The 27,066-nt window shown below is 41.6% G+C and overlaps 1 protein-coding gene across 1 annotated transcript in view; it reads left to right on the top strand.

Annotated features, from left to right (window-relative positions):
- Nucleotides 1-22,847, top strand: part of LOC310997601 (F-BAR and double SH3 domains protein 2-like) — a 34,397-nt gene extending 11,550 nt beyond the window's left edge. Inside the window, exons 4-20 of the mRNA XM_083987365.1 lie at nt 1,648-1,724; nt 2,993-3,137; nt 5,457-5,590; nt 7,679-7,733; nt 7,819-7,947; nt 8,036-8,158; nt 9,468-9,563; nt 14,018-14,134; nt 16,776-16,874; nt 18,216-18,368; nt 18,482-18,616; nt 19,478-19,561; nt 19,679-19,862; nt 20,127-20,350; nt 20,542-20,752; nt 20,842-20,900; nt 21,514-22,847. Coding sequence (XP_083843491.1) covers nt 1,648-1,724; nt 2,993-3,137; nt 5,457-5,590; nt 7,679-7,733; nt 7,819-7,947; nt 8,036-8,158; nt 9,468-9,563; nt 14,018-14,134; nt 16,776-16,874; nt 18,216-18,368; nt 18,482-18,616; nt 19,478-19,561; nt 19,679-19,862; nt 20,127-20,350; nt 20,542-20,752; nt 20,842-20,900; nt 21,514-21,597 — 2,109 coding nt within the window. The 3' untranslated portion in view covers nt 21,598-22,847. The remainder of the gene's footprint in view (nt 1-1,647; nt 1,725-2,992; nt 3,138-5,456; nt 5,591-7,678; nt 7,734-7,818; nt 7,948-8,035; nt 8,159-9,467; nt 9,564-14,017; nt 14,135-16,775; nt 16,875-18,215; nt 18,369-18,481; nt 18,617-19,477; nt 19,562-19,678; nt 19,863-20,126; nt 20,351-20,541; nt 20,753-20,841; nt 20,901-21,513) is intronic.
- Nucleotides 22,848-27,066: the final 4,219 nt, after the last annotated feature.

Raw genomic sequence — 27,066 nt, 5'->3', positions numbered from 1 at the left:
GCCATTAGCCGATTGCTATTCAAATCACACCGCATGATTAAAATGTCCTCCTCTGTGCGCCTCTTCCTCTGCCATCCTCGCATCCCTCCTCCTCCTCCTCCTCCTCCTCCTCTTCCCTTGTTCCCATCACACTATTCAGGCGCGTCCGCTAGGCTAGCTCACTTTGGCGATGCTCTCTCCAATGCAAGTCCCACAATGGCCGGGTTTGTAGCGGCTTTGAAGCTCTGGCACCAAGATCAGCAAGGACCAATGAGTTCAGCATAACAGGGTTGTCTTTTCACGGTGGACAGAGGAAGGATAGATGGGCTCATTTCCTTGACGGCCACTTGTTGGGGCCTAAAGAAAATAAACACTTGAGCGAGCAATAAAAAAACAAAGGTATAAAAAATCCAGAAGAGGTGACTCTTAAAATAATATTTGTACTATGAGGTAGAAATCAATCCTCGATCTAGAATAACAACTAAGTTAAGTGTTTCCCACTTATTTAATTTCTTTGCACTCAACTGTCCATAAGAAAAACACTCAGTTTAAGTTAATAAATAAAAACTTTAAAAGAACTAATATAACTGTATATTCCTCCTGAGTGTAGAACTAGTGAAATCACCTGCTTGTGATTATTTTCACATTTAAAATGTTATCAGTGACAGTTTGACTTCTTACCTAACACTAACCCTTCTGCACAATAAACACAACACAATATGTTCCAATACAACAGCTGAACTGTCAGTGCTAACTTTTTTTTGAATAAAATTGTGTTAATTTTTAACACAGCCAAATAAAGAGCCAGACACCACAGACATTGCCAAGTCACGCTTTTCCATAGGGGCTCATAAGGCTGACCTGAGGTGAGGTCAGGGTAATACCAGGACAGGCCACCGGTCTATCACAAAGCATGACGAAATTGCTGCAACCCATGAACGGCGCATAAATAGATAATAGAGGCGGACAACACTAATGATACTGTAGTAATGGCCAAGAGACCCACAATCAATTGTTTTATAATTATTATCAATGTGACGTAACCAATTTGTGCTCTTTTTTTTACTCTTTTAGGGACTTTTTTTTTTTTTTTTGCAAAAATATTGAGGTTCTTCCAGCAGAATTAATTTCTTTGACATACCAAACATACAGACAGAGACACCCAGAGATATCCTCCTTTTTTTTAATGTCTCCTGCTGTTTACCCTGTCCCACTATTTTGGTTCTTCAAAGGTTAACCTCAAAGCTGGCTGAGGTGGAGCAACCTAATATATCTCCAAGGGTGAATGTGGTTTAAATGAATTACATTTTTTTCATCCAAAAATGAACCTACGTCAGCATAAAAACCAGCAAGCGGGCCAACTCCTCTAAACTGAGCCCTGGCCAACAGGTGAACGAGTCCATGCACCGTTGAATCGCCCTGAAAGAGCAACTGACTGTGACCAGAAAGTACTTTTTAATGACTGTGGATTTGAAATGAGTTCACTCAGAGGAAAGAATAAAGTGTCTCCTTATGCTTCTGTCTTCATGCTTGGGCTGCCTGGTGGTTTATAGGACAAGGTCAGGGGAGGTCACAGCGTTCCTGACGTCTCCTATGTGAAGATGAGACACAGGAAATGTGGTGTTGGTGTCAAAGGTGAAAGGTCATCCCTGCTTTTGTCTCCTCCAGGCCCTCCAGAAGCTGGCAAACCAGTATCTAAAGAGGGAATGGCCCGACACCGTGTCAGAGGAACAAGCAGACCACAGGTAAAGATCTATCCCTTCTTGCCATGTATTTTTATTTTATTTTTTTAAGTATATTTTTGGCTTTTTATGCCTTTATTAGATAGAGATAGATTAAAGAGACAGGAAATGGGGAGGCAGAGAGAAGGGGAATGACACACAGGAAAGGGCTGCCCGATGCGGGATTCGGACCGGGGCTGGAACCTCTACACTTGGGGCGCCTGCTAAACCTCCTGCGCCACTTGGCATCCCATTTGCAATATTTCATTGTCAAATCATGTCATGTTTTTAAATTAATCGTTCAAGGTCTTTTTATTGGCATTTAAAGTCACACAAACGTTCTTTCGCTTACACCCACAGTTGATCCCTGCTTGGACTTAATCTACCTAGCTAGAAGTGGTGAAAGCAACACTTTTGATCTGAATCTTTTACTGGCATTGCCGTCTTTGCTGCAGCAATTGTCCGGTTAAATCCTGTGTTTTAACTCTGCAGCTGCCTTTACTGTTCCTTTTTTAATAGTGTTTGTTGCAACTAATTCACTGCAGAGTAGACAGTCTGCTTCCTGTTCCTGATCACTCAGGTAGTTGTTTGTTTCAGATGCAACAGTCTGGTTTTTGTTTCAAATGTTGTTCTAAAAATAACATAGTGTGGATGCAGAGTTACTGTACCAGGTATGCAAATCAGTCACTTTCTATGAATGATAGGCTTTTTTCATTCTCTGCCTTTTACTCTGCACTACATATAAGTCAAGTTGCAAAAACTAATTCACTTCACAGCTGATAAATCAAGGGATTTGGGAAGTAACTGGTAACTAGTTTTATAATTGCATAATCACTTCATATTTTTAAAGCAAAAATATATAGCATGTTTTGGTTGCAGCTTCAAAGTCAGACAAAAGGAAGACATGATGTCAGGGGTTTTTACAACTTTTCTAAATGTAGCCCACAAAAGAACGAAGAGAATGGTTCCTGTTTCATCATGTTGAGTAATGCAGACTTTTCATTTGTTGATGCTGCCCAGGAAGAATCACACTGCTAATGTAGTCACTAAAACTAAGTTAATTTTCACTCACAAAAGCACTTTGAAGTACATTTTTGATTGATTGATTGATTGATTGATTGATTGATTGATTGATTGATTGATTGATTGATTGATTGATTGATTGATTGATTGATTGATTGATTGATTGATTGATTGATTGATTGATTTGTTTTTATGGAGGCATTTGGTTTTGGAGCAATATAACTGCTCCAAAAATGTGATGGGTACTTTATGTGTTTGTGTTGATTCAGGAACATGTATTGTGTATGGAGAGCCTATTTGGAGGGAACAGTCCAGGTCACCCAGTCCAGAATCAGCATCTGCGATAACTACAAAGTTCAGGTCGCTGATCCGGCCAAGACGGCCAGACTGCAGAAGGAGCAGCAGCTGAGGAAGGTAATGCAGGTCACACTGCTCAGGTTTCAGTCACTTGTGTCCTTTGTGTCCAGTCCACACAACTATGTGCACGGCTCCACTGATGTAATCCACAGTGTCTGTCTTTGTTTTTCCAGTGAGAGCGATCGGCAGGTTGGTCTGAATGTGATGGAAGGTCTGACAGAGTGGATTTTTGAAACGTAACTCTGACAGCTCCATATAACTAACATTTCAGATTAGTTCTAGTGGGGTTTTTTATTTTATGTGAATGAATTGAGCTGCTTTAAAGCTCTACCCAGAATCATATAACTGTCAGAATGTTTTTTTTATAGTGTTTTAAGTTTTTTGAACATTTGGACACTTTATATGTCTTGAGCAGATTGAATCCAGTGTCATAAAAGCCACGTTTGAATGGATTCAGGTATGGAGGACCAAGGACGTCACAGGAAAACTGATATAATTACATCATTTCAGTGGATTACATATTAATATACATATTTCAATGACATAGGCATTAAAAATAAAATGTTACAACTGAATGATTAATCCATCAGTAAACATATATCTAGATATTGATTTAGAAATATACATTTCCACTTCCTTTTTTCTGTTGCTAATTGAATAAAATTGAGCAGCCAAAAAAGAACAAGTGTTAAGACAAAACACAGATAGTAAACAACAACAAAACATAATTTCAAGTGAAACATCAAAACAATATGTATTTCCCCAGTATGGGTATCTAAACTCATTGAGTGCCACCCACGTAATTTCTCGTTTTTCGTTCCCATGCGTTGAGTGCCAAAAACGAGATTTTACGTTTTTTGCTTTTTTTTTAAATTATGAAAATAGACACTTTAACACACCTTTATGTGTAAATTTGGGGACTCTACGACGAGCAGAACTGAAATAGATGACGATCAAAAACTCATGACAGCTCACGATCTGGAAGTTTTTATCATAACTTGGCTTCTGCAAACCGAGTTCTGCATGTGGATGCAGCGCAGCTGCTCTGCTCTCACCCGCGAGGCTCCAGCAGCTCAGAGCCGAAACAGGAAGCTCTCAGCCGACAGTCCCGCCCGGTCTTCATCTGGAGCAACACCGTGTCCTCCCGCGGTAAAATGTGATGATCCCTCGGCCAAAGCAGGCCGGCACCACCGACCCGTACCACAGAAGGACCGCGACCACCGGTGGGGCCGATGTTCCTGACCTGCTGTGGCCGAGAGACCATCACATTCCGCGGCGAGAGGCTGTGACACGGCACGGTGCGTCTGTGTTATTGTTGTTTAGTGGCGCCCCTCCCCACCGATGGTGGTTTTGTGAATAGAACAACAATTGTTGTATATATTTATCTTACATGAGCCCTTTGATCCAGAAATGCAAGTGTCAGGAGAGCGACAGGCACAAACAGAGCACCTTTCATAAAAGACGCTGTATCTCCTTTTCTAGAAAAAAAGCAGGGATTTTGGTGAAACCCAGCCATGTTTAGCTTGAGTTTTCTCAGGAACGGAGGCACGTAGAAACAAACAGTTTGTGGCCATTTGAAGCATAAAGTTTCACCTTTCAAATGAGCCACAGTATGTGTTGGTGGCAATAATATAGAATACACTGTGGCTCTACAAAAATCGTCAAAAATGGTCTAAATTGCTGGTACACTTTGGAAAGGAGCGCGGCACTCATTGAGTTAATGTCTTCAAGCAGAGCAAGTTAAGCATCTGTTATTACGTCTGAATGAGCTTCTAAATAATATTTATTGTGCAACATTAAATGTGTCAGATAAAGTCTTTATCAGCTGATATTAGCTGGAGCAGAGGCCATGCACTCTCCATCGTATTAATATAATTATTATCAGTGGTATCAGACCAATTCACATGTTCTCTGTCCTATCAGTGTCGCCTCGGAGTCACTTCCAGTGGGAACTTGATGTAAAGAACCAGCGTGTCGCTGATAAGCTTTGTGATAAACAATCTGCCGGTTTGAGGCAGAAGTCACAGCAGCGGCTCTCATCATAAACGATGGGTAATTTAGAGCACGGTGCGTCTGGAGGTTTAAGGTCTGAGGCCACCGTGACTCAGTGCTGCAGCTGAAACATAACCAGTGTTGCTCTCTGGTTTCTGCTGGCCACGTTCCTCTGCTGCCTGAGGCCACAATGCTGCTCTTGTTCAGCCTCACCTTTCATGAGATGCCATCACTGCTCCTGTATAACAGGCGCCAGAATTACATGACTCCTGCCACATGTTTTGCAGATTATAGTTAAGAAGGCATTTGCATATTTGTCAGGAGTTGCAGTATGGGGATAGTGATTTTCATACATGTAAATTTCTCTTCTGTTTTTGTCCTCAGTGTATTGAACAGCTGACGGTGGTCCAGGCTGAGCTTCAGGAGTCGGTGAAGGAGCTGACGAAGAGCAGGAAGAAATATCAGGAGGCCGAGACGATGGCTCAGGCCGTCAGAGAGAAGGCAGAGCTGGACGCCAAGTAAGAACCAAACTTCTTCCCAGTCTTTGTGTCACTACGGGAGAATTATTCAAATGAGTACAAGCAAATGTTGCAGATATGAAATAGATATATTTATAGAAATATACTGTATGTTTTGTCAAATCGGTTGACGTTGAATCTTGCCACCTTGCCTAAGAGGAAATACATTATACAAATACTGTCTGTTGTTGTTGATATGGACCGCTTGTTGTGTCTGCAATAAAGATTAATAATAATAATAAAAATATCAGACGATGGAGAAAAAAAAGCTGATTACGTATTTAATTAGTGGATAAGCAGAAAATTATCCAGCACCCATTTTATTGATCAATTAGTGGCACCAGTAATTTTTTAAACAAAAAGGCTCAGTATTAAATGGTTACAGTTGCTCATATGTGAGGATTTGTTGCTTATCGGTTATTATAGTAAACCCGAGAATGTCGGATTTGGACTACACATGTTTTGAGACTTATAGGTTATTGATTTTTGTTTTGTTTCATGTGTTTGTTCGTTTTTTCTTTTTTAAATAACATCTACTTCTCTGTGGAAAATCCAGAAATCGTTTTCATTTTGAAAGTGTAACTGTAGGTTACACGATTGATAAAAGACCTTTGTCAGTGTTTTAGGTCATGTTTCCACATCACACTTGGGTAAATTGCATATTGGTCCGTAGTTTCCAACCGCTTCTCTACACTGATAGCGACACAACAACTTTTATTTTTCACATCAATTTTAATAAGAACTCAACATAGTCAACATGTTAAAATCCAGCAGTGGTTCTAGTTTTTCAGTTCATCTTTTCTCTCTCGACTTCACATCTAAATCCAGTTACACTTTCAACAGCTACAGGAAAGTGCAGCAATCCAGCATTAACAACCTAATAATGAGAGGCCGGTGACATTTGAGAGCTGTTGCAGGTTTTCCTCCTTCTCCATGTCTGTTTTTCGGTGGCAAGCAACCAACAAAGAACAAAACATATTGGCAAAGACAACATTAAATCATGTGTGCTGCACCTCATGCAGGAAATGCAGTCATCTAAAATTTTTGCCTTGATGACGTAGCTTCTTAGGTGTTACATCGGAATTAGCAAATGCCTGTACTCTAAACAGGGTGAATGAGTTTACTCCAAAATTATGGTAAGAGCATGTTCCTACCAGCCACAAAAATGTGCTCTTTGTTTCCAAACTCATTGTGATGTCATAAAGTACGCTTGTGCGTCCTCCTCCTCTGCCATAAAGGTCAAAAACTCAAGTTAATTAACAATAAGTGAAACATATTCTGGAGCTCAGGGGGCTAATTGAAAGTGAAAACAGTCGTTAGTCACAGCTCAACAAACAAGTTAACGTTCAGACTGTTGTTGGTGGTTTGAGGGAGCTTTCTCTCCTCTCCTACTCAGCCTCAGCACTTTGTCCTGGCACAATATGAACAGCTGGCACTTAGACTCACCACATTGCAGACATTTTTCTGCCCGTCAGGAAAGTTTATTATAGAGCCCAGACACAGCTCAGTGAAATTTTGCTGTTGGAAAGGATTAGTAGCTGGATTGGCATTTATTCTAATAGTACAAATACTACTTACTTGTACACACTTACACACACACACGGGTAAATAAGTTCTTAAACTTCCAGGTGTGTTTGTCTCAACCCTCTGAATGTCTGAGAGTTGAACCCTGAGGGTGCAAAACTGGAAAGTTGGATAATTTAATTTCAGTGTTGATTTTTTATTTTTTATTTTTTACACAAAATGACTTTGCAGTCTTCTCTTTTGTAATATTTCCCACATGTGTGTTGCAGGCTTCAAATGCTCTCATGTTGATTAGCGAATCAGAACATGTTACATGAACTGTAGTGATGGCTCTAAATCTGATAACTTTTCTGGACTGAAGCGAGAAGGAATCATTGCTTGTCTTGCATATGTATTTTTTGTTATCATATTTATAACATTACTGTGCATATTGTTGTTGCTAGTATTGTGTTAGGCTACACAGAGCCGATACTGATTTTGGATCTGATCAGTCCCACCTTACAAATTACATGTTCCCTCTTCTAGTTATAAATTCAAACTCGATGTCTGTTGACTTTTGTTCAGGTCCAAGCTAAGTCTCTTCCAGTCCAGATCCAGTCTTCAGAGGGCGAGTGTAAAGGTAATGAAATCTTAACATCCAATAATCTACTCTGCATGTCGGTGCCGTGGTCACTCAACAACAGTGTGACCGTCTGTGTTTTCAGCTCAAAGCCAAGAGGAGCGAGTGCAACTCCAAAGCCACACACGCCAGGAACGACTACCTTCTCACACTAGCAGCCGCTAACGCTCACCAACAGCGCTATTACAACACAGATCTCATAGACTGCATCAAGGTGAGGCTGCATGCACCCATCTGAGTAGGAGGATGAACAGTGGGAGGTGCTGTAAACCTAAAGCCCGTGTTTGTGTCGCGGTCTGCAGGTCTTAGATGGACGGATCTACGAGCAGGTGAAGGATTACCTGGTGTCGCTGTGTCAGACGGAGCTGGAGACCTACCAGGCTGTCCACAACTCCTTCAACCAGCTCCTGGTCAGCTCAAATGGGGTGAGTCTTTATTTTTTTTTTTGTGATCAATTATTTATTGATGTATGGACCATTTAACAACCAGACATAATAAACACAATTTCCTTTTTTTTTTTTTTTTGGTGTACATAAAATGCACAACATAGATAACTAAAACAAACAAACAAAACAACAACAAAACAATCCCACCCCCCCACCCCTCCTCTCCTCGGACCAACAATAAGTGAAGATTAGATATTAGTATACCATGCCAAAAAACAAAACAAAAATGAAAACAAACGAGCAGTAAGAAAGAGAGGGAAAAATATATATATATATATAATAGTAATGGGGTGAGTCTTTATAAACACACCAGGCTCTGTGTTTTTAATGTGAAGCGCTCAGATTATTGGAATGGTCCACTGACGATTAATCAAATCCCAAATCAATCTGTACATTTCCACGTTTTCTCATAAAACATCTCAGTATCTAAAAGACTCATCAAGTTATTTGTGGAATTAGCTAGAGTTGTCTGTTTATTTTGTATTAAATAAGTTTAAGAATTACAAATGGATAGATGAAACAATAAATAGTATGGGGTCAAAAGAAGAAATAGAATAAGAAGAATGGATGGAAATAGTGAAAACAAATTTAAGATGTGTAAACCATTTAAAGCAAAGATTCCAAATAACACTCTGTCTCTATAATGAGGAGACAGACCAGAATTTGATCAGATTTATTGCAGCTGATATGGATCCATTAGACTGTCCCCAGATCAGCCCTGATCCTGCAGTGGGTCAGGATGTCTCTAATCCATTAGCATCACTCAGATGCAGAGAGTGAGTGTCGGAGGAGCTGAACTGTGCCGCCTCACTGACGGCTAATTAATTGAAATGGTTTGAGTTACTTGGGTGCTCCTCAGTTACATGCTCTGGAGCTGTTTTTGTTCAGGTCATCCCACCTCTCTGTGTCTGTGTCTCTCTGTCTCTGTCTCTCTGGAGCTGCAGTGGCATTTTGTTTCTGCACAGGCAGGAATATGGACAAATCATAAGAGAGGGGAGCGCTGTGTGCAGGGCCTTTCAACAGAGCTCATGTTTCAGCCTGTGTGCTTCCTGTGTCAACACAAATCCTCTGAAATACATCTAAAGTAAAAAATTCCCAATGTAATGTAACATTGTGATTAGCACCTCTGATGCTTTGCTTTTACTTTTAGTTTATTTGCTCAAGTGTTTTGAATTATTTTGGTATTGTTGAAATATGTGTGCACATTAAGATGTTCTTTCCTGATTAAACCACAATATGTACTTTCTCTTTCCCCTTAAAACACACACACACACACACACACATCTAGGTGCTGCAGGAGTTTCACCAGCAGCTGTTTGCACAGAAGAATCCCATGTTTCAGCAAGCCCCGGACTTTCTGTACCAGCCCAGTGACACCGATACGGTAAATCCTGCTGTTTTATTGTTTCGTTTGTTCATTTCTCATTGTATGAAATGTCAAATGTGAACTATACAACACTCTGCCTCTCCTGACTACACAAATTCACATCTGGGCCAGTATTTGCTGTATGATGTGAAATGTGAAACAGTTCGTACTGATGCTTCATCCGTCACGGGAGGACAGCAGCTGTTTTCCACTGTGACCCAGTATCAAAACATCCATTGAATCTGTTATAACGATTTTATTTTCACGCTCCAAGATGCTTAGATCTTTGGTTTAAAGTGTGAATTAATGGATATAAGGATGATTTTTCTGTACATAAGACATTAAAATACATAAAGACAAAATAAGCACAGTTATATCATCTCAAATTATCAGCACTGACAAAAATGAACGCAAATAACATAAAGGTTGAAAAGTCCAACTCACTGGTTCTCAGATATCTTTCCCTCTCTTTCCCTCCCCTCTGTCTGCGGGGGAGGGGGGGGGGGTCGTGGCGGACATAATGGATGTATGGCAAACAAACACTACATGTCTCCAAAACGTATCAGGCAGGTTTCCAGGATGCCTAGTAGCCTACTCATTTCAATGGTACAATTGCCGATGAGAACCGGTGTCAAAAAGGAAGAAAAAAATCGATCACGGACTTCATGATCGACCAACATGGCAACGAACGAAGCTTCAAAGCTTCGATTTCTTTGGGTCAGCTCTAGATTTAACAAATATTTGTTTTATACACCATGCATTTTATGATATATACTAAAACATGAACCCAAGCATTTCTTTCACTTTGGCCAAGATGTTGAAGGTTATACCTGTGTAACATCAGCATGTCGGTGTTGTACAGCCTCACATAGCTGCGAGCGTGAGGCCAGAGACTCTTCTTGTTCTGTTGTGGTGCCATAAAAAACACTGTTGCATATTTTCCTCTGTGCCGGACTATTTGAGGTTTTTGTTTATAGTTTGTCCTGATTGCACAACACTGAAGAATGTGAGAGATCAGATAAACCTGCCCCACAGATAATCTCTGCTTTTAATTTGTAGCTGAGTGTCGTGCTCACTTGGGTTTTTTTTTTTTAGCAGCTTTGTTTGATGTCAAGTACGAACGGACGTAGTGAAATTTAATTAGCTATGTTGTTCTAGGAAGGTACACAGTGAACCTATTACGTGTTGTCTCCGACTCCTCTTGCTTTTATTTCTCTGATATGTCATCTTCCGCAAAGGTCAGCTCAGTAATCGTCACTATCTACACAAGATATTTGCATCATTCATCTTTGCAACAAATGCTTTAGGTTAATTTTGAGATGTGGAACTCTGAGCCTTAATTATATACTGTTCGTGAAAGTGATTCTTGATTCCTGTTTTCATGTACAATTTGACTGAACGTACTCAGATACAGCACCAACTTTCACAATGTTTCAACGATGAACCGATTTGATTTTGGCGGTCAAATGTCATAGATCGTAGATAGACAGTTTTGGAATATCTCTGTCATACCTTGAGGTCTTTTCATTAGTCGTTACAGCTACAAGGAATTTGACATGGTGTAGAGCGCAAAATACAAGAGAGAGGGATGGTTAGATGTGTACAAATACAAAAATAGGTATGTGCAGTAAAGAAATCCAGGGAATTGTACAGTTGGGTTACAATGTTTAAGACGGGGGGGGGGGGGGGGGGGGTCTGGTTAGATTTGACACAATCATTCTCCTGTACTTAAGGATGACCTGATTTGATTTGGTTTGCACAACAGGACGTGAACTTTGACCAGTTTGCAAACATACAGTATTGCCTCATATTTGAATTGTTACCTGGAGGAGTTGACTTACAGTCACTCACATTAAAGTATTGTGGTCAAACCGTGTTCACACTGATATAAGCAGTGCAACGTCATCCAGTAAGGTGCCACATGACCGACACATCTCTACCATTGACCTTAGGATTGTTGCGACACAGGATGAAGTATATTACCAAAGTTACAACTTTCCAGAGTTGTAAAATCTTTCCATACAACGCTGAGTACTGTAAACTGCAGAATGTTTTAGCATCTGATAAGTTTCATGGAAATTCATGCATCTACTATTTAAACGGGACACACTGGTTTGGATATCATCATTTTTCACAAGCACCCAAAGCAACAGGCGCACACTATTATAACCCCCTGTATTTTCAGCCTGGATCTGCCTTGGCTGTATCGAAAGTCTCCTCTCCCTGCTGTCTTGTTCAAACACTCTGGGCTATAAAAGGTCTGCTTGTGGTCGAGGTTGTGAGCCCATGCACCTTTATCAAATCCCACCGGAGTCGTACACACTAGTTTAAGTGCAATCTGTTCTGCAGTGCACTTTTGCGCACCTGCTCGTGAAGCCTTTATTGTCCCTACGTAGACTGGAATCTATTTCAGACTCTTTTCCGCCCACTTTGGTCATTTATTGCATATTTTGCCCTCAATAAAACAAACTTTAAATATCAGCATAAACGTCAACTTCAGGCTAAAAATATTATATTATCGGCCTTTAAGACGCCCCTGTGTGTGTTTGTCTGCCAGTGATTTATTGACGGCTGCTGTGCGTGGATGTAATGTAATGTAGTGGAGTCCATGTCACACATACGTCTCTCTGAGCCGCAGGTCCTTTGCTCCTCTGCACTGGCCCGTCCGCCCCACTGGACAACACTGGACAATTTGTTCAAACTGCAAACGCCGGCGTTGTTTTCATTGGAAGTCAAACAAGCAGCAGCCTGTTCCTAAAGAAAACATTAGTGGTGGAGAGCCTAGCCCCCGCCCCCCACACCCCCAATCCCTCTCTCCTCTCCTCTCCTCTCGTCTCCCTCCCCCCCTCCTCCCCATACCACTTGCACCAGACAGAGGGATCCGGTAAGGAATAGAGCTGAACTGGGAGGGAGGGGCAGGAGGTAGGCCGGGCCCTGTGAACGGCCCATCTGTGAAAAGGAGGCATTGTGAGCGGGCCTCATCAGAGTGCACTGACCCTCCCCACCCCAGCCCTTTTCCCTCCGTACACACACACACACACAAATGCACACACACTACTGTTGTCATGTGGAAACCTCGAGAGTCAGATTTAAGGGATGTGTTCATCTTAAAACAGCCGTAATACATATTTTTATAATGACAATGAAAGGTGTCGCTTTCTTTAAATTTGCACACGAGAATTAGAGAAGCAATTAGCCACTAAAAAAGGTGGTGGAGACCAAAAACGGAGCTAAAAAAGAGCAAATATTGGACTTATGTTTGCCGGGTGCACAGAGACATGACTGCAAGTAAAAGCTCATGTCTAAATCTAATTCTTGTCCATCTTGAATGGACAGATAGGTGGTGATGGATATAAATTGCTATGGATGACTATGGTATAGATGGATGGACAGATGGAGATATGGATAATTAGATAAAGATGGATAGACACTGGTAGATGGAGATTGAGGGATGGATACAGATATGGGTAGGAGTTTGCTGTTTACATCTGACTGAATCTTCAGCTTGTTACCACCTACACTGTTTTGCACAGCTGTACTTTTTAGTTGTTTTTCTTTTTGCCTCTGACACAGTAACAAAGTGAAATTTGACTTTTATTTATCAACTGAATAATAATGTTGCTCTGTATCTGATGTATTTGATGTTTGGCTAACATTAAACAATACTGACTGAGGTGATAATATGTGCAGCTTGTTGTACTGCCCCAAAGCCTCAGCTGGTTTATTTTATTTTTTATTTGAACTTTGTGCATCTGATTCCTGCTACATGTAGGTGTTTTCTTCAGCTCCTGAAAAGCTTAACTTTTTGCCCTCTCTTCACTCTTATTTAACTCACCAACATGTCTGCGTGGAATGAGTGAAGTTGTTTGCTCTTCAGTGTTGCTCCATGAAAACAGATTTCTCTCTCTCTCGCTCCCTTCTTACATAATTGAGAGCCGCCTGACTTCTCCTTATATACTATATTTTGGGTGTTCAGGGTTCGTAAATGTAAAAGATGTGGTGCTGCTGCTGTGACAAATGCTCTATTCAAGGTGTAGCCCTGTGAATATCTCCCTTAGAATATGCTTTTCACACTTGGCCCATGTAATATGTAAAGAGGAAGCTGCCACATGGCCGTAGCAGAAATGATAAATATAACTTACACTGGTGGCATTTAGGAAACCACAAGGGCTTGTGAAAGGTGTCCTGGTGGGTCAACGATTAAAAGTGCATAAGCAATGTTTTGTCTGGGACATGATCTTCCCAGAGAGGAGGAGTTGTTTCTGTGTGAGGTAATTTACACTAAGGAGCATTTTATTGTGGAACAAAAAAGAAATAAGCATAAACAAATAACAGGAGGTATATGGAAGCTTTCCAGGTTTGTTTTCTGCAACTACAACAGATGATTGGAACAAATCTGTCACCATAAACCCTCATATATCAGCTGCTTGATCTGTTATCATTGTTATTAACTGCTTTTGTTCGTCATGTAGGTGATGCAGCTTCAGAAAGAGAGCGGGACAGCGGAGGAACACAGCCTGGATAAGGAGGCGAGGAAGTGGGCGAGTCGCGTGGCCCGAGAGTACAAGAGCATCATCCACACACAGAGGGTGAGAGCCAGATCAAACCGATGAAGAGATAACGTGGTGAACAAGCGTCACTGCCAAAGATTGTACAGTAGATAGAGCCACCACATCCTGTACCCATGGGGAGTCATTCAGTGAAACAGGCTGTCTGAGCCTGTTTGTTTTTGTACCTATTGGTTTATTTAACAGGGACAATGCACTATACATTATGCAAGATCTAATAAAGAAAACTCTGATTGAAACATGCAGAGTAGACATATACATAAAAGGACCAAGTACAGTACATACAGTTGGTGTAGTAATCATTAAGAAAAATCACATATCTGTGATATGTGACAATAAGCTTTTACAGTTGTTTAGTCTTTGTTTAGTCGGAAAGAAGCCTAAATTAATTCAGTTAATCGGTTGAAACAGGATAATGATTTAAAGGGACAACGAGGAGTTTTGGAAAAGCGAAGCGTTTTCACACTACATTTATGAGCCTCCGCGCGCACCGTACATTTCTTTGACCGGGCGCAAGACGGACTCATGTTTTCATTCATCAATAATTAAAGTCAGAGGTTCAAAGAGGTTCACATACCACCGTAGTTCCGACCATAAACGGCGATGCGGCTGCGTTATTCTCATGATTCGCAACGAAGGAAACGCTGGTCGGCTCGACCAGCACTTCCGCCACCGCTAATAATAACAAAATAACGATAGAGACAGAGCGATATATTTATCGAAAATGGGCCCATTAACAAGTGTGGGTAGCGGAGATTAATCCACATTAACGTGAGACTTTTTTATAACCGAATAGAAACTCCTCGTTGTCCCTTTAATACAGTAAACTTGAGTAGATTCAGACCTCAAGCCCAGAGAAAGCACAGCTATACACTTTTTAAATCAAGTCAATTTGAGATTCAATGAATCCAAGTTTAGAAAAGAGGAAACAGTAAACCCCCTCCTAATGTGGGCAGCTCTGGGACGGAAATGTTATTCTTTGGTCAGTTGCGATGCCAGAGCCAGAGCCAAAGGAGTCACTGCTGATATTTGGAGAAATCCTCTCTTCCCTCCACCGTCCAAAATCTGGAGGCGAATGTGATGAAGTTTACCAACAAAGTAAAACCGAGTCTGGCTCCTGCAACAGGATAATGATCCGAAGCAGAGACCTCAAAATCCACAGTCAGCTACTCTGAGAAACAGAGTCAACTGAGTGTTGATGCTGTTCCCACAGGTCAGAGTGAGACAAATGTCAAACCCGGTGCCTCCTGATCTCAGTTTCAAGTGTTCATCACAACGACAGTACTGAAATTGTTTACCTGCGACTGACTTTCAGATCAAATGTCAGATGTTTACAAATCAGTCAGAACAATCAGCTGACAGTGCAGTAAAGAGCAAACAACCTGACACGTTCTCCTTTGATTATTCAGGGATGTTATCAGTCAATAAATCAGCTCGTTGTTCATTAAACATAATCAGTTCCTTGTGCTGTGGTAACACCAGGAACAGAATAAAGGAAACTTGAGGTCGCATGAACTCTGATATTGTTTTTACAGTGTTATCATCAAAGGGTAAAGGTATACAAATATGTTCTGAATCAAATTGGCCACTTCGAAAATGACTGAACCCAAATGAAAGGAAGCTGAAGCTTTAATAAGGTGCAAACATCACATCTTTTGAGTGTTTTTTCCTCTCATATATACAGTATATATATCTCTCTCTGATAACTTGCTTGTCAACAGAAAGCGGCGTGTACTTATCAACCAATAAGAAGTGTTTAGGGGCGGGATACCGCCGCGAAATGTCGTCCAGATAGAGACAACGCGAGCGATAATTTCAGGGTTGAGCGACATCGCTGGACGGCGCGACGGCGCTCGCGGCATGTCAGGACAGGCTGATATAAAAGTACGCATTCTAATCACTTTTCCTTGCTTGCTCGCGTCGCTGTCGCATCGCTGTATGTCAGGACGGAGTGTCACGTTAAGACGCTACTGCGTCAAAACGACAAACAAATATGCATTTGTTTATATATTTGTACGACAAAAACATTTACTTAATTTCCTCTTATGTATTTAACATGTATTAAATCAGGAAGCCCAATACAGATCAGTATGCTGCCCTGGACAACAATAAAGGGATATTGACACATAATATGATACAAAACACACACCCACTGTACAGTTCTACATGTCTATTATTGTGATTCACATTGAGGCTCCTCTCCTGCTTCAGTGTGTGTGAGCTTTGAGTGGAGCCGAGTGTATAAAGTGCATCCACATGTTAAAGCCTTACTGTTAATCAGATGTGTCATAATGCTGTTGTAAAGTTAATGTGTTAATGACCAGGAAGCTCCTGTCACTAAACTGGAATATGACCATTTACTGTAGAGAACAACAATGCGGGTCGGTTCGATTATTGGTAAATCTGCAGATCATAAAATCATCCACCATGTGTGAGGGGAAAGAATTCATCATCAGCAACATCACTGCTTCATATTAACTTGATGTTTCCAGTCAACCAGGATCAAACATTTCTGTCTCCAGAAATGAGGAAGTGAGTCACACTCTGATGAAGCCTTTTGTTGTCATGACGGTGTTCTGTGTGTTTCATACATGTTGGATGATGGTCGTAATTGTGGGGCAGTGTAACTTTTTTTTTTTTTCTCCCTGTGGTTTGTGTTCAGGTCCTGGAGGAGTACGGCACGCAGGAGTCGTCAGAGCAAAATAACAGTGAGCTGGAGACGAAGATGGAGGTGGCCAGGCAGAGTCTTCGGAGGGCAGAGGTAATGTGTGTGCGCGCGGCATGTGTATGTGTGTATTTGTATGCGTGTGAGAAGTGGATCTCTGTTTTCTCAATCACTGGCTTATTGCTTTACATGACCCTAGTGTTCCCCCTGCTGGTTAAAAAGCTGAAATGACACATCCCCAAATTTTAATTCATCTGGGAGCAGTAAGGGTAAGATGCAAAAAATAAAACGGCTGAACACATTTCACAGTTTTCTGCACTTAAACAAGACAAATGGTGATACATCCACACCTGGGAGTAACCTGTTAATTGAGTAAACAGTCTTCAGATTCATTGTTAGGTAAATCTCTGCGTCCACGTATGAATAGTAGGGTTTTGTCACCCTTGGTGTCAGTGAAGAGTTTCACCTTCTCATCGCTCATTGTTTCAACAGGGAAAAAAATTCTGCTGGGAATTGAAAACCGAATTTTGCAGCGTGTTTATTTCTTGGCATGCATTGCCGTGTGTTGAGCCCTTAGGGCCACCATAGCAAGAGCATCAGTAGGATACTGAACATGAGCTGCAGCAGCAGAGGTTCAGAGGTGTCGGTCAAACTGCAGATGACAGAAAGAGCAGCAGTCCACCTTGTAAAATGACGCCACGCACAATTTACTAAATACCCAAGCTTGCATTGGAAAAGAGATGGGTTAGTGTTTCAAACTTGGCACAAGGAGCATCTGTGGATATTGGTGTTTCAGCGACAGATCAGACTTTTCATGAAGTTGACCTTTGCAGAGGCGTCTGAGAAGAAGAGCATTGTTCACAAGAACTGTAAGATTAAAGTTTTTGCCAACACATTCTTTGGTCAGATGAAACCAAACTTAAATTGTTTTGATCAGATGTGAACCAGCAGGGTTAACGTGGACCTGGTCAGGGCGACCACAGCGATGAGAGAGGTGTTATTTATTGATGAATCTATGAATGCAAGTTTGTGTAACTACAACACTGAATGAAGAGATGACTTCCAGACTCAGGCAGCTTGGCAGACGAGGACATTTCCAACCTGACAATGATCTCAAGTACAGAAATCACTAGAGCTGTAAAGAAGAAAAAAGTGAAAAGTACAAACGGCATGTATAGAAGAGTTTCCCCTGACGTGAATCCAACAAACCCTCCAACAAAGAGAAGCTGGAAACAATCAGAGCGACTGAGCAGAGTTTTGTGAGATCAGGATCAAATCTGTCAAATCAAAATAAAACAAAAACCCACCAGTGTCTGTTTGAAAGTGGATCAATACCCTCTTTCCACTTCCAACTACAACAAACCAATAAATCCTGTCTGTGTTTGTCAATAACACTCAGTGTGCGATCATGGTGTTTTTATTTATTTGCGATGACAGACGGTGAAGGTGAAAGCAGAGGCTCGTCTGGACCAGCTGAGGGAGGCGGGGGTCGCCGTAGAAACGTGGCTGAAGAGTGCGATGAACCAGGTGATGGAGGAGCTGGAGAACGAGCGCTGGAACAACCTCAACACCCACGACCCCTCCCTCTCTGTAAGATGCACACAACACTGATGCGTAAAAACCACGATGGAAGTAGCAGTCGGGCCTCGGGTCGTCTAGTGTCGCCTAGTTTGGATCTGAATGCGTTTATGTTGTTTGCGCAGGGAACTGCAGATTTGGAGCGGGAGGACGAGGAGGAGATGGAGGACAGCGGAGAAGTGTTGGACGACAGCAGCTCCAGTCCCTCCAGCACCTTGAAGAACTACCCCCTCACCTGCAAAGTGCTCTACTCCTACAAGGTGCCAGCAGAACTCAAACCGCGATCATTTCAGCACACGACAATAGCAACAATGTCCAGAAACTGTGTCCTTTTTTCATGGTATTCTGATGCTTTGTAGAAAATGGTAACCCTTTAATTTACAGGCCGTTTATTATGTGATAATGTCAAGAAATAGCCAATAAATAACAATTAATTTCATCATAATGTCTAGAAATAGCCTTGTTGAGAAAAATAGCCAAGAAATAACGGTCAATTGCAAGGACTTGGTGGAGAAAAATTCTGGCCTTTCCCAAAAAACCCAAAGCATGAAAAGCATGTGTAATATTTTGCCTTTATGAAAAACATGACATTACTATGAAATTGACTGTTATTTCTAGGCTATTTTTCTCAACAAGGCTATTATTATTTGTTATTTCATGACCATTTCTTGACATTTTCACATAATTGACAGCCTGTAAATTAAAGGGTTACTGAAACCATTTTATTGATTAATGAAGAAAGGTTCAGCAGAATAATCTATAATGAAAATGATCATTTGTTAGAGCCCTAATAATAAACTAAAAAAATGTTGCTGACCATCTAGAAACCCATAAAAAAAAAAAGATTTTCAAGCAGCCACAGTCAATGGCTTCCCTTGACTCCACAGGGTCCATGATTTGTTTCTGTTGCCCCCAAGTGGCCAAAAAAAAATCAGTTACCTCAGGTTTGAACTTGACCCCACTGATATTAATGCTCCTATTTAAACACACTGATATAAGTGAGTGTGGTGTCCATTGTATTGATATCACAGACAGTGTCACTGACCTGCAGGAGATTAATTTGGGATCAGCTCCTGTTTCACCTTATTGTCATACATGTTTGTTAATTTGTTTGTTTCCAGGCGTCTCAGCCCGATGAACTGACCATCGAGGAGCAGGAAATCTTGGAGGTCATTGATGACGGCGACATGGAGGACTGGGTCAAGGTAGACTACACCACACAGACTTCAGCTTTGCCGCTCAAATTGTAGCTACAGATCTCTGCATTTTAGCTTGTTTGGGGGGTTTTGTGTATCTTCAGTATTTGTGTTCTTGACCTCCAGGCCAGAAACCGCAGCGGGCAGGTGGGATACGTCCCAGAGAAATACCTGCAGCTGCCTTCCTCCAACAGCCTGCTGAGCATGCTGCAGTCTCTGGCTGCGCTCGACGCCCGGTCCCACTCCTCCAGCAACTCTACCGAGCCTGAAACCGAGCTGCCAACTGGATCTGTCAACGGAGACTCCAGCGGTGAGACGACTTGATTTATCCCACTTTTCAATAAATGATGAATAGAAAAACAAAAAAAAAGACTTCAAACAGGCTGACTTCTAGTTTTAGTAGGATGCCCAAACTTCTTCTGTTCATGAAATAAAAACTGAGCAGAGCAGAAGCTTTAAATGTCTGTTTTCTGCAGATAATGCCGTCGTCTCCTCAGTCGTGTCCAAACCTTTAGGTAAGGCTAATTGTTATTCTGTGTCTAGTTTCTGAACTTTTCCCTCTTCGTCGCTGCAGTGTCCTTTGCGAAGGCCCTGTACGACTACGCAGCACAAACGGAAGACGAGCTGTCGTTTCCCGAAGGCGCCATCATCCGCATCCTGAGCAGAGAGACCCATGAGGACGACGGCTTCTGGGAGGGAGAGTTCAACGGCGTCGTCGGCGTCTTCCCTGCTGTTCTGGTTGAAGATCTCGCTGGCGCCAGTGAGAACGGAGACGGACAGAAAGATGGCAGTGCACAGGTATGTTGACGCTGCCGTCATTGGAAATGAGAAAGACAAATAATATGTTGAAGTAGTTGCTGTGACGGACCTTTTTTTTATTTTTATTTTTTTATTCTATTCTCAGGACCTTGTCACTTTTTAAACCACCACTGAGACCCGAGTTTCAGGTTTTAACCGCAGCTTTCTACTCTCTCCCTGTCACGTTGTAGGCCTCTCCCTCCACCCCGGCCCAGAGCGACAGGTCCCCTCGGAGCCCCTTCCTACCAGGGCCCCTCCACAGCAGCCCCCTTCAGACGCCCACCATGTCCTCCCCGCTGGCGAGCCCCTGCAGCGCCACGGCCTCTCCCATTGGCCGACCACCGGCCTATCACAACGGACATCACAGGCCGCCACCGGCCCCCCACAAAAGCCCCTTTCAGAGTAAGACGCAGAGCCACTGGTTGGTTTGTGTTGACGGAGCTGGAGGGAGTGTGATGAAGTGTTGCTGATGTTTCCTCTGTCCTCCGCAGGTCCGGCCCAGGGCTCCCCACCAAAATACCCCGAGAGTGGCTCAGGCACCATTCGACCTGTGAGTAAACCAGGCTTCATATCCTCACATAGGTTTAGATTTCCACCACGTTTAGTCCAATTTATCCTTCTTAATTTTTAGTCGATCAAAACTTTTTTGATTGGGCTATAAGTATTTAAATATATAAAAAGTTTTAGTTGATGGCACATTTTCTGAAATCATCATGAGATCAGCTGATTAAAGTAAATAAAATGTTGTGATAAAAGACAAAGCTTTTCAGTCAGATCTCAGCAAACTGCTCAAAACAGCCAAGATATTTTTCACTGACTAAAAATAAACAATTCCTAAAAAAAAATGTGAAGAAATTTGCTGACGGCAGATTAGGGTCAAATATACTTGTCAGATTATTATATTAGCTAGAAAGTTACAGGTTGAATGATTAGTGACACAGAGAGGGAGTACGGTCCAGTGTTCATCAAATAAAACCATGAAGTTTGGAAAAGATGCAGCAACATCAGCGAAATCAGACTTACAATGTGGATCTGAGACGTTTCAGGGAGATGAGAGGGAGGCAGATTCATGTTGTATGTTAAATGTTGTCGTGTTAAAAGTATCAGTTCTTGAGCAGGTTTATCTGTGTGTAACCGTGCCCTCGATTGATGGATGTGTCCAGGTCCGCGCTGCTCCTCCGCCCCCGAAGCAGCATCCTCGTGGGCAGGTGAAGCGGAGGGAGGAGGTGGAAATCACGCTGGTGTGAAAGCGGCACCCTGGTGGTGGCGCCGGCGTAGCGAACCAGCTGAGACTCGGCGGCTCTGCTGCGCCTCTAAACGCACTCCCAAAGGAAACCCGGGGGAAACTCACCCCACCCCCACGCACCCCATCATGAAGACGCCCGGAGAGGCCCCTCCCACCCTCCTGCGGTCAGTGAGCTGTGGAGGATCGTCGTGCCTTGTAGTTGAACCTCCTCTCCTGTTTTCTCACCTCTCGTCTCGTCTTGTCCAGCTCTTCTACTCACACACGAGTCGTTTCAGTCTCAAACAAATAAACTGAAAACTGACAGATTATCTATTGTTTACAGCTGCAAACATCAGCCCGATTCAGTGATGATAGTGATTTAGTATTGATTTGGATCTTATCCAAATACAAAACCAAGAATTATGAGCATATTTTCTTGTCTGGTAAATTCAATCTGCTTTTGTAACAGAAATCAATCAATATAAGGGATTATTGTTTTCAACAGAAACATGATGATTACATTACAAACACATTATCCAGCAGCTGCGTCTCACTACATCATTTACTGTGAGTGTGTTTCTTCCAGGAAGCTGTTGACAGTTTTCACAATTGGATTTCCTTCTATGCAACAGAGTGAATATTATCAATTATTAATATTTGGCATTTTAGCTTCAACCCAAACCAAAAGTCTGGTTTTCAAACACACTCAATCAAAATGCCAGCGGCGGGCGAGGCTGGTCCTCCCCTGCCCCCGAACACACATGCACACACCCACACACACACAGACTTACATACGCACGGACTGTGACTGCACACGGTAACACAAACAAGGGAAAAGTGGCAATTTTAGTAGAGTGATTGTTGTGTCCGTAGGGGGAATCTCCTAGAAAAAGTCTGATCAAAATAATAGATTCTTTTACGTGTTATGGTTATTTTTTTCTTTTCTTTTTTTAACCTGCTTCTTATATTAGTTCTCTTTGCACCAAAATGCTGAGAAATTCCTGAACATTTAAGGGAGAAACATAGAGCAAACATGCATAGTCTAACTCTTTTTTGTTGTAAAATAAAAATCTAGAAATGTTATTATGACTCTAATGTTGCCAGTAAAGTTTTGCTGGCGGTCTGTTGTGGATCAGTTTGCAGTCGGAGGTAATGTGCAGTTTAAACGCGCCTTTATTTTTAAGGAGGAAACCATCCTGAGCTGCTAGCTAGTCCAATTTCAAAAACAAAAAAAAGAAAGAAAAAAAAAGAAAGAAAATAGAAAAAGAAAAATCTTATACTGTCATAGTGAAGCACTTTTTGATGTCTTCTTATTCCTTTTCAGTATTGTGGATGCTACGTTTGTTTAATATTTCCTGTTTGATGTTTTTGTTTACCAGCTATATTGGTATGAATACTTTTGTTTTATCGGCTCTTTGCGTTATTTAGCCTTAAATAGCCATTTGTAGTGTCTTCGATTGAGATTGAGATATGACCTTTTGATCATATTGTTTTTGAAATATTAATAGTTTACAGAGAGCTTGGAGATGGATATCTGTACTAATAATAGCACAGCTTTTCTTCTTTTTGTTTTTGTTTTTTAGAATTAAGATGAAAACCTATTAAACCGTAGTCGGATTCGATCAGAGGTTAAGAGATATCTGTCAGCCACGTCGCTGTGTTCTCGTTGATCTCCTTGAGATCTGAATGACATCAAACTTATTTTTGAAGTTTGCATTTACCCTGTTGTATTAACAAAAAGAGATAAAAAAGAAAAGGTCTCTCCTCCCAACAGAGAAGTTTTTTTTCCCGTTTGTTTGTTTGTTAACTTGCTACTGGTTTTGATTCCATGTCGAGTCTGAATCTGAAATTCAGTGACAAACTTCCCAAGTTTCAAGATGGAAGCTCTGCAGAGGCTGCTGAGCGACATATTTACACACCAGTGGATGTTTAACTGTATTTATTGTGTACAAATAAATGTGAAATAAAGATAGCTTACATAAAATGAACAAGACTCCACTTAAGTCGTGTTACATTTTAAATGTCTGTTTTGTTTCTATAGAGGTTTTTTTTAATTTTATCATAACCAGGCAAACAGAATTAACAAGGAAAACCAAAAGAGCAAACTCAAACTTCCTATTTTTCAGTATAATTGATAATAAAGAAATATAATTTGCTTTTGGTTTTAATGCAGTTTGTCTCAGAGGTTTGAAGCAGCTACAATCAATATTTAAAACAACAAGGAATTAACATCTCTGGCAGTGATGCATCTGAATCTGCAGCTTCACACAGCTTCAGAGTGACTTTCATTAGCTATTCTGTTCAGCTGAAGCCCCACGCTGCACTACTGACACATGACTATCAGACCTGCTGTACAGAAAGCATGACAACAAATGATTGACAATGTTTCTCTGTGACTGCTGGATGTGCAAACAAGCATCTGATTGCCAACAAGGTCTTAATTTCACCTTTACGTTAACAGCTCTGCAGCCCTTTTTGTCATTTCAGTGTCACTTTTACACAGTGACTCAGTGATGCAGCCTTTTAATTAAAACCAGATGTGTCCAGATGTCAGATTTTGTCAGACCAACAATATTTCATTAACTGTCGTAAGAGATAAAGGAAACAAGAATGTGTGTGTGAAACACAATCACACAGCATCGGATCCATACCAGTCTGACTACCGTACCAACCGCCCCACCCGCTCCACAGAGGGTGCAATATCCACAGCCCCTGCACACAGCAGCTACTCACTCACCTGGAACAGAGAGACACATACGCCAGGATCCTTTACATTGACTTGAGCTCAGCATGGAATACAATAGTTCAACGTTTTGGCAAATTGGCACATTGCCATAATCCCTATAGCCATAGCAGTAGGTTTGTTACCTTCATTTGTCAACAGCCGAGCAGAGCCGTGAGCTGCTCAGAGCTACGCTACAGAGGCCCATGGGATTTCTTGGTTTCCCTCATCAAACTCATCAAATACACAATTGAACAACTCCAAAACGCTCTCGTGGACAAGTTGTGATCTGCACATTCACCACGCTGAGATAATAATGTAACTTACGAGACGGAGTTGTTTGGTAAATTCGTGCAAAACCACTGATGCGCGTTCCCGTCGGGGCAGTTTTTCCCGCCATCAGTCTCTGCATTTGCCTTGAAAACAACTCTGTCTTGTAACGTTCTGTTATTATCTCATAGTGTGGTGAATGTGCAGGTCACAACTTGTCCACCAGAGCGTTTTGGAGTTGTTGGATTGTGTATTTGAAGAGTTTGATGAGGGAAACCAAGAAATCCCATGGGCCTCTGTAGCGTAGCTCTGAGAAGCTCGCGGCTCTGCTCCGCCGTTCTAAAAATATCTAGCACCGACAAATAAAGGTAACGAACCTACTGCTATGACTATAGGGATTATGGCAATGGGCCGATTTGCCAAAATGTTGAACTATCCCTTTAAATCCCACCATCTGCTGGTAGATTTTAGACTTTCTGACTGAAAGACAGTCCAGCTTGGCAAAAACACCTCAGAATCCATCACGCAGAGCACTGGATCCCCTCAAGGCGGTGTGTTCAGTCCATTGCTGTTCACACTGCTGATGGTCAAGTTTGCGGATGACACCACAGAAGTGGGACTCATCCAAGGAGAGGATGAACACAGCTACAGGGAGGAGGTCAAAATGCTCGAGAGCTGGAGCATGGACAACAACCTGGTGCTCAGTGTGAACAAAACAAAGGAGATGATTATCGACTTCCGAAGGTCACGTTTGGAGCACGCGCCCCTCAGCATCAGCGCAGTGTAGTGGAGAGTGTGGAGAGTGTCGAGTTTAGAGCACAGATCACTGATGACCTGTGTTGGCGTGTGAACACCACTGGACTCAGCAGAGACTGTACTGTCTAAGAAAACTTAAACAGGTTTCATTTTCCACCAACATCCTCACCACATTTTACAGAGGGGCAGTTGAGAGTGTGCTGACACATGCCATCCAAACATGGTAGCTGCAGAGAGGAAGACAAGAGGGTTGTTAGGGCTGCAGAGAAGATCACCGGCCAATCTCTCCCCTCTGTCCAGGACATACTTGAGAAACAGGGCCCTGAACCCTCTCTGCAGTTCCTTCCAGATGTTGCCCTCACAGAAACTGGTATCGCAGCATCAGGCGCAAGAGCACGAGGTTGCTCAACAGCTTTCTGCCACAAGCTCCGAGACTTTTCAACAAAAACTGAACTCTAATCACTGCTGCACTTTAAATTCCAGACAGTGTCTGCAATAGCTCCTTTCTTGTCTTGTCTTTTCTTTTTATTATTTATCTACTTTTATCTATTTTCTGTTTTATTGATCTCCGAGGAAATGTTTTCTCTTTCTGTTTTACCTTGGTAAGAACAAAATGACAATAAAGTCTGATTTGATTTGATTTGAAATCTTAATGTGTAAAGGAACTTCAACCAGCTGCAACAACATACTGCTACACATCACTTTTAATAATAATATGGCATGGCCTTTCTACAATGTACATTGTTGCGTCTAATACTTTCTTATGTTTTGCTGATGGCATTTATACCTTCATTTCAGTAAGACTTAGAAGGAGTTTTGTGATATTGTATTTTTACATTGTTGTAGCTATTTGTACTTTAATTTGAGGAACAGATCTGAGCAAATCATCCTCATGGAATTTACATTGTTAAAAATCAATAGGGATTTACTTAAAAGTTCTGACAGAAAGTCTTATTTCTGCTGGAGATTGACTGGTTTTCAGGTAAAGAAAAAAAAACTATGTTAACAGACAGTTTCTCCCCATTGTGGTGCATTCACAGTCACAGGATTATTGTTATTGAATTATTACCTAACTGTAATGACAACTTTTCCTACAGCACTCATTATCCACACAGGAAATTACAGCATCCCTTTAGATGTATCTGTTGGAACTGAATATGCTGTTTATTTTATTTTTCCTGTCTGCAATTTTACCATTTAAATGACTCACATGGATGCTGTATGTGCAACACTGCTATCTCATATTTAGGCCCACACCTTTGATTCCTCCCAAAGTAAAGCAATATCAAACATGGATGACCTGTTGTAAAGAGATTAAAAAGGCCTACAGATTAATAGGCTACTATACTGATTCTGCAACTCTTATTAACCCACTCTACTCATTATGTGGTAGCTGCAGGATGGACCATATATGGATACAATAGTGAGAGAACTCTCTGATATCTATATTATCCCCGTGGTTTTATAATACACAAAGAATATCTACACAGATGCTGCACTTGAATACATGTTTTACGAATAATACAAATTACTTTATTAATCCCCAAAGGGAAATTCAGAGACTTGACATGACTGACGGCAGATGTACCTACGGGGTCATTCCTATGTTCCCACAGCCCTATGTTCCCACATTTCTAACTTTTGTTGTCACTGAAAATTAGGCCCTATGTTCCCACAGCCCTTTGGTCCCACCATTGGTTGGGTTTAGGCAATGAAGAAAAGAGTTGGTTAAGTTTAGTAAAA

Source organism: Trachurus trachurus (genome assembly GCF_905171665.1).
Source record: "Trachurus trachurus genome assembly, chromosome: 14".
In the NCBI taxonomy this organism is placed as follows: Eukaryota; Metazoa; Chordata; class Actinopteri; order Carangiformes; family Carangidae; genus Trachurus; species Trachurus trachurus.
The sequence above is the reverse complement of the archived record's forward strand: the minus strand, read 5'-3'. Positions and strand labels throughout refer to the sequence as shown.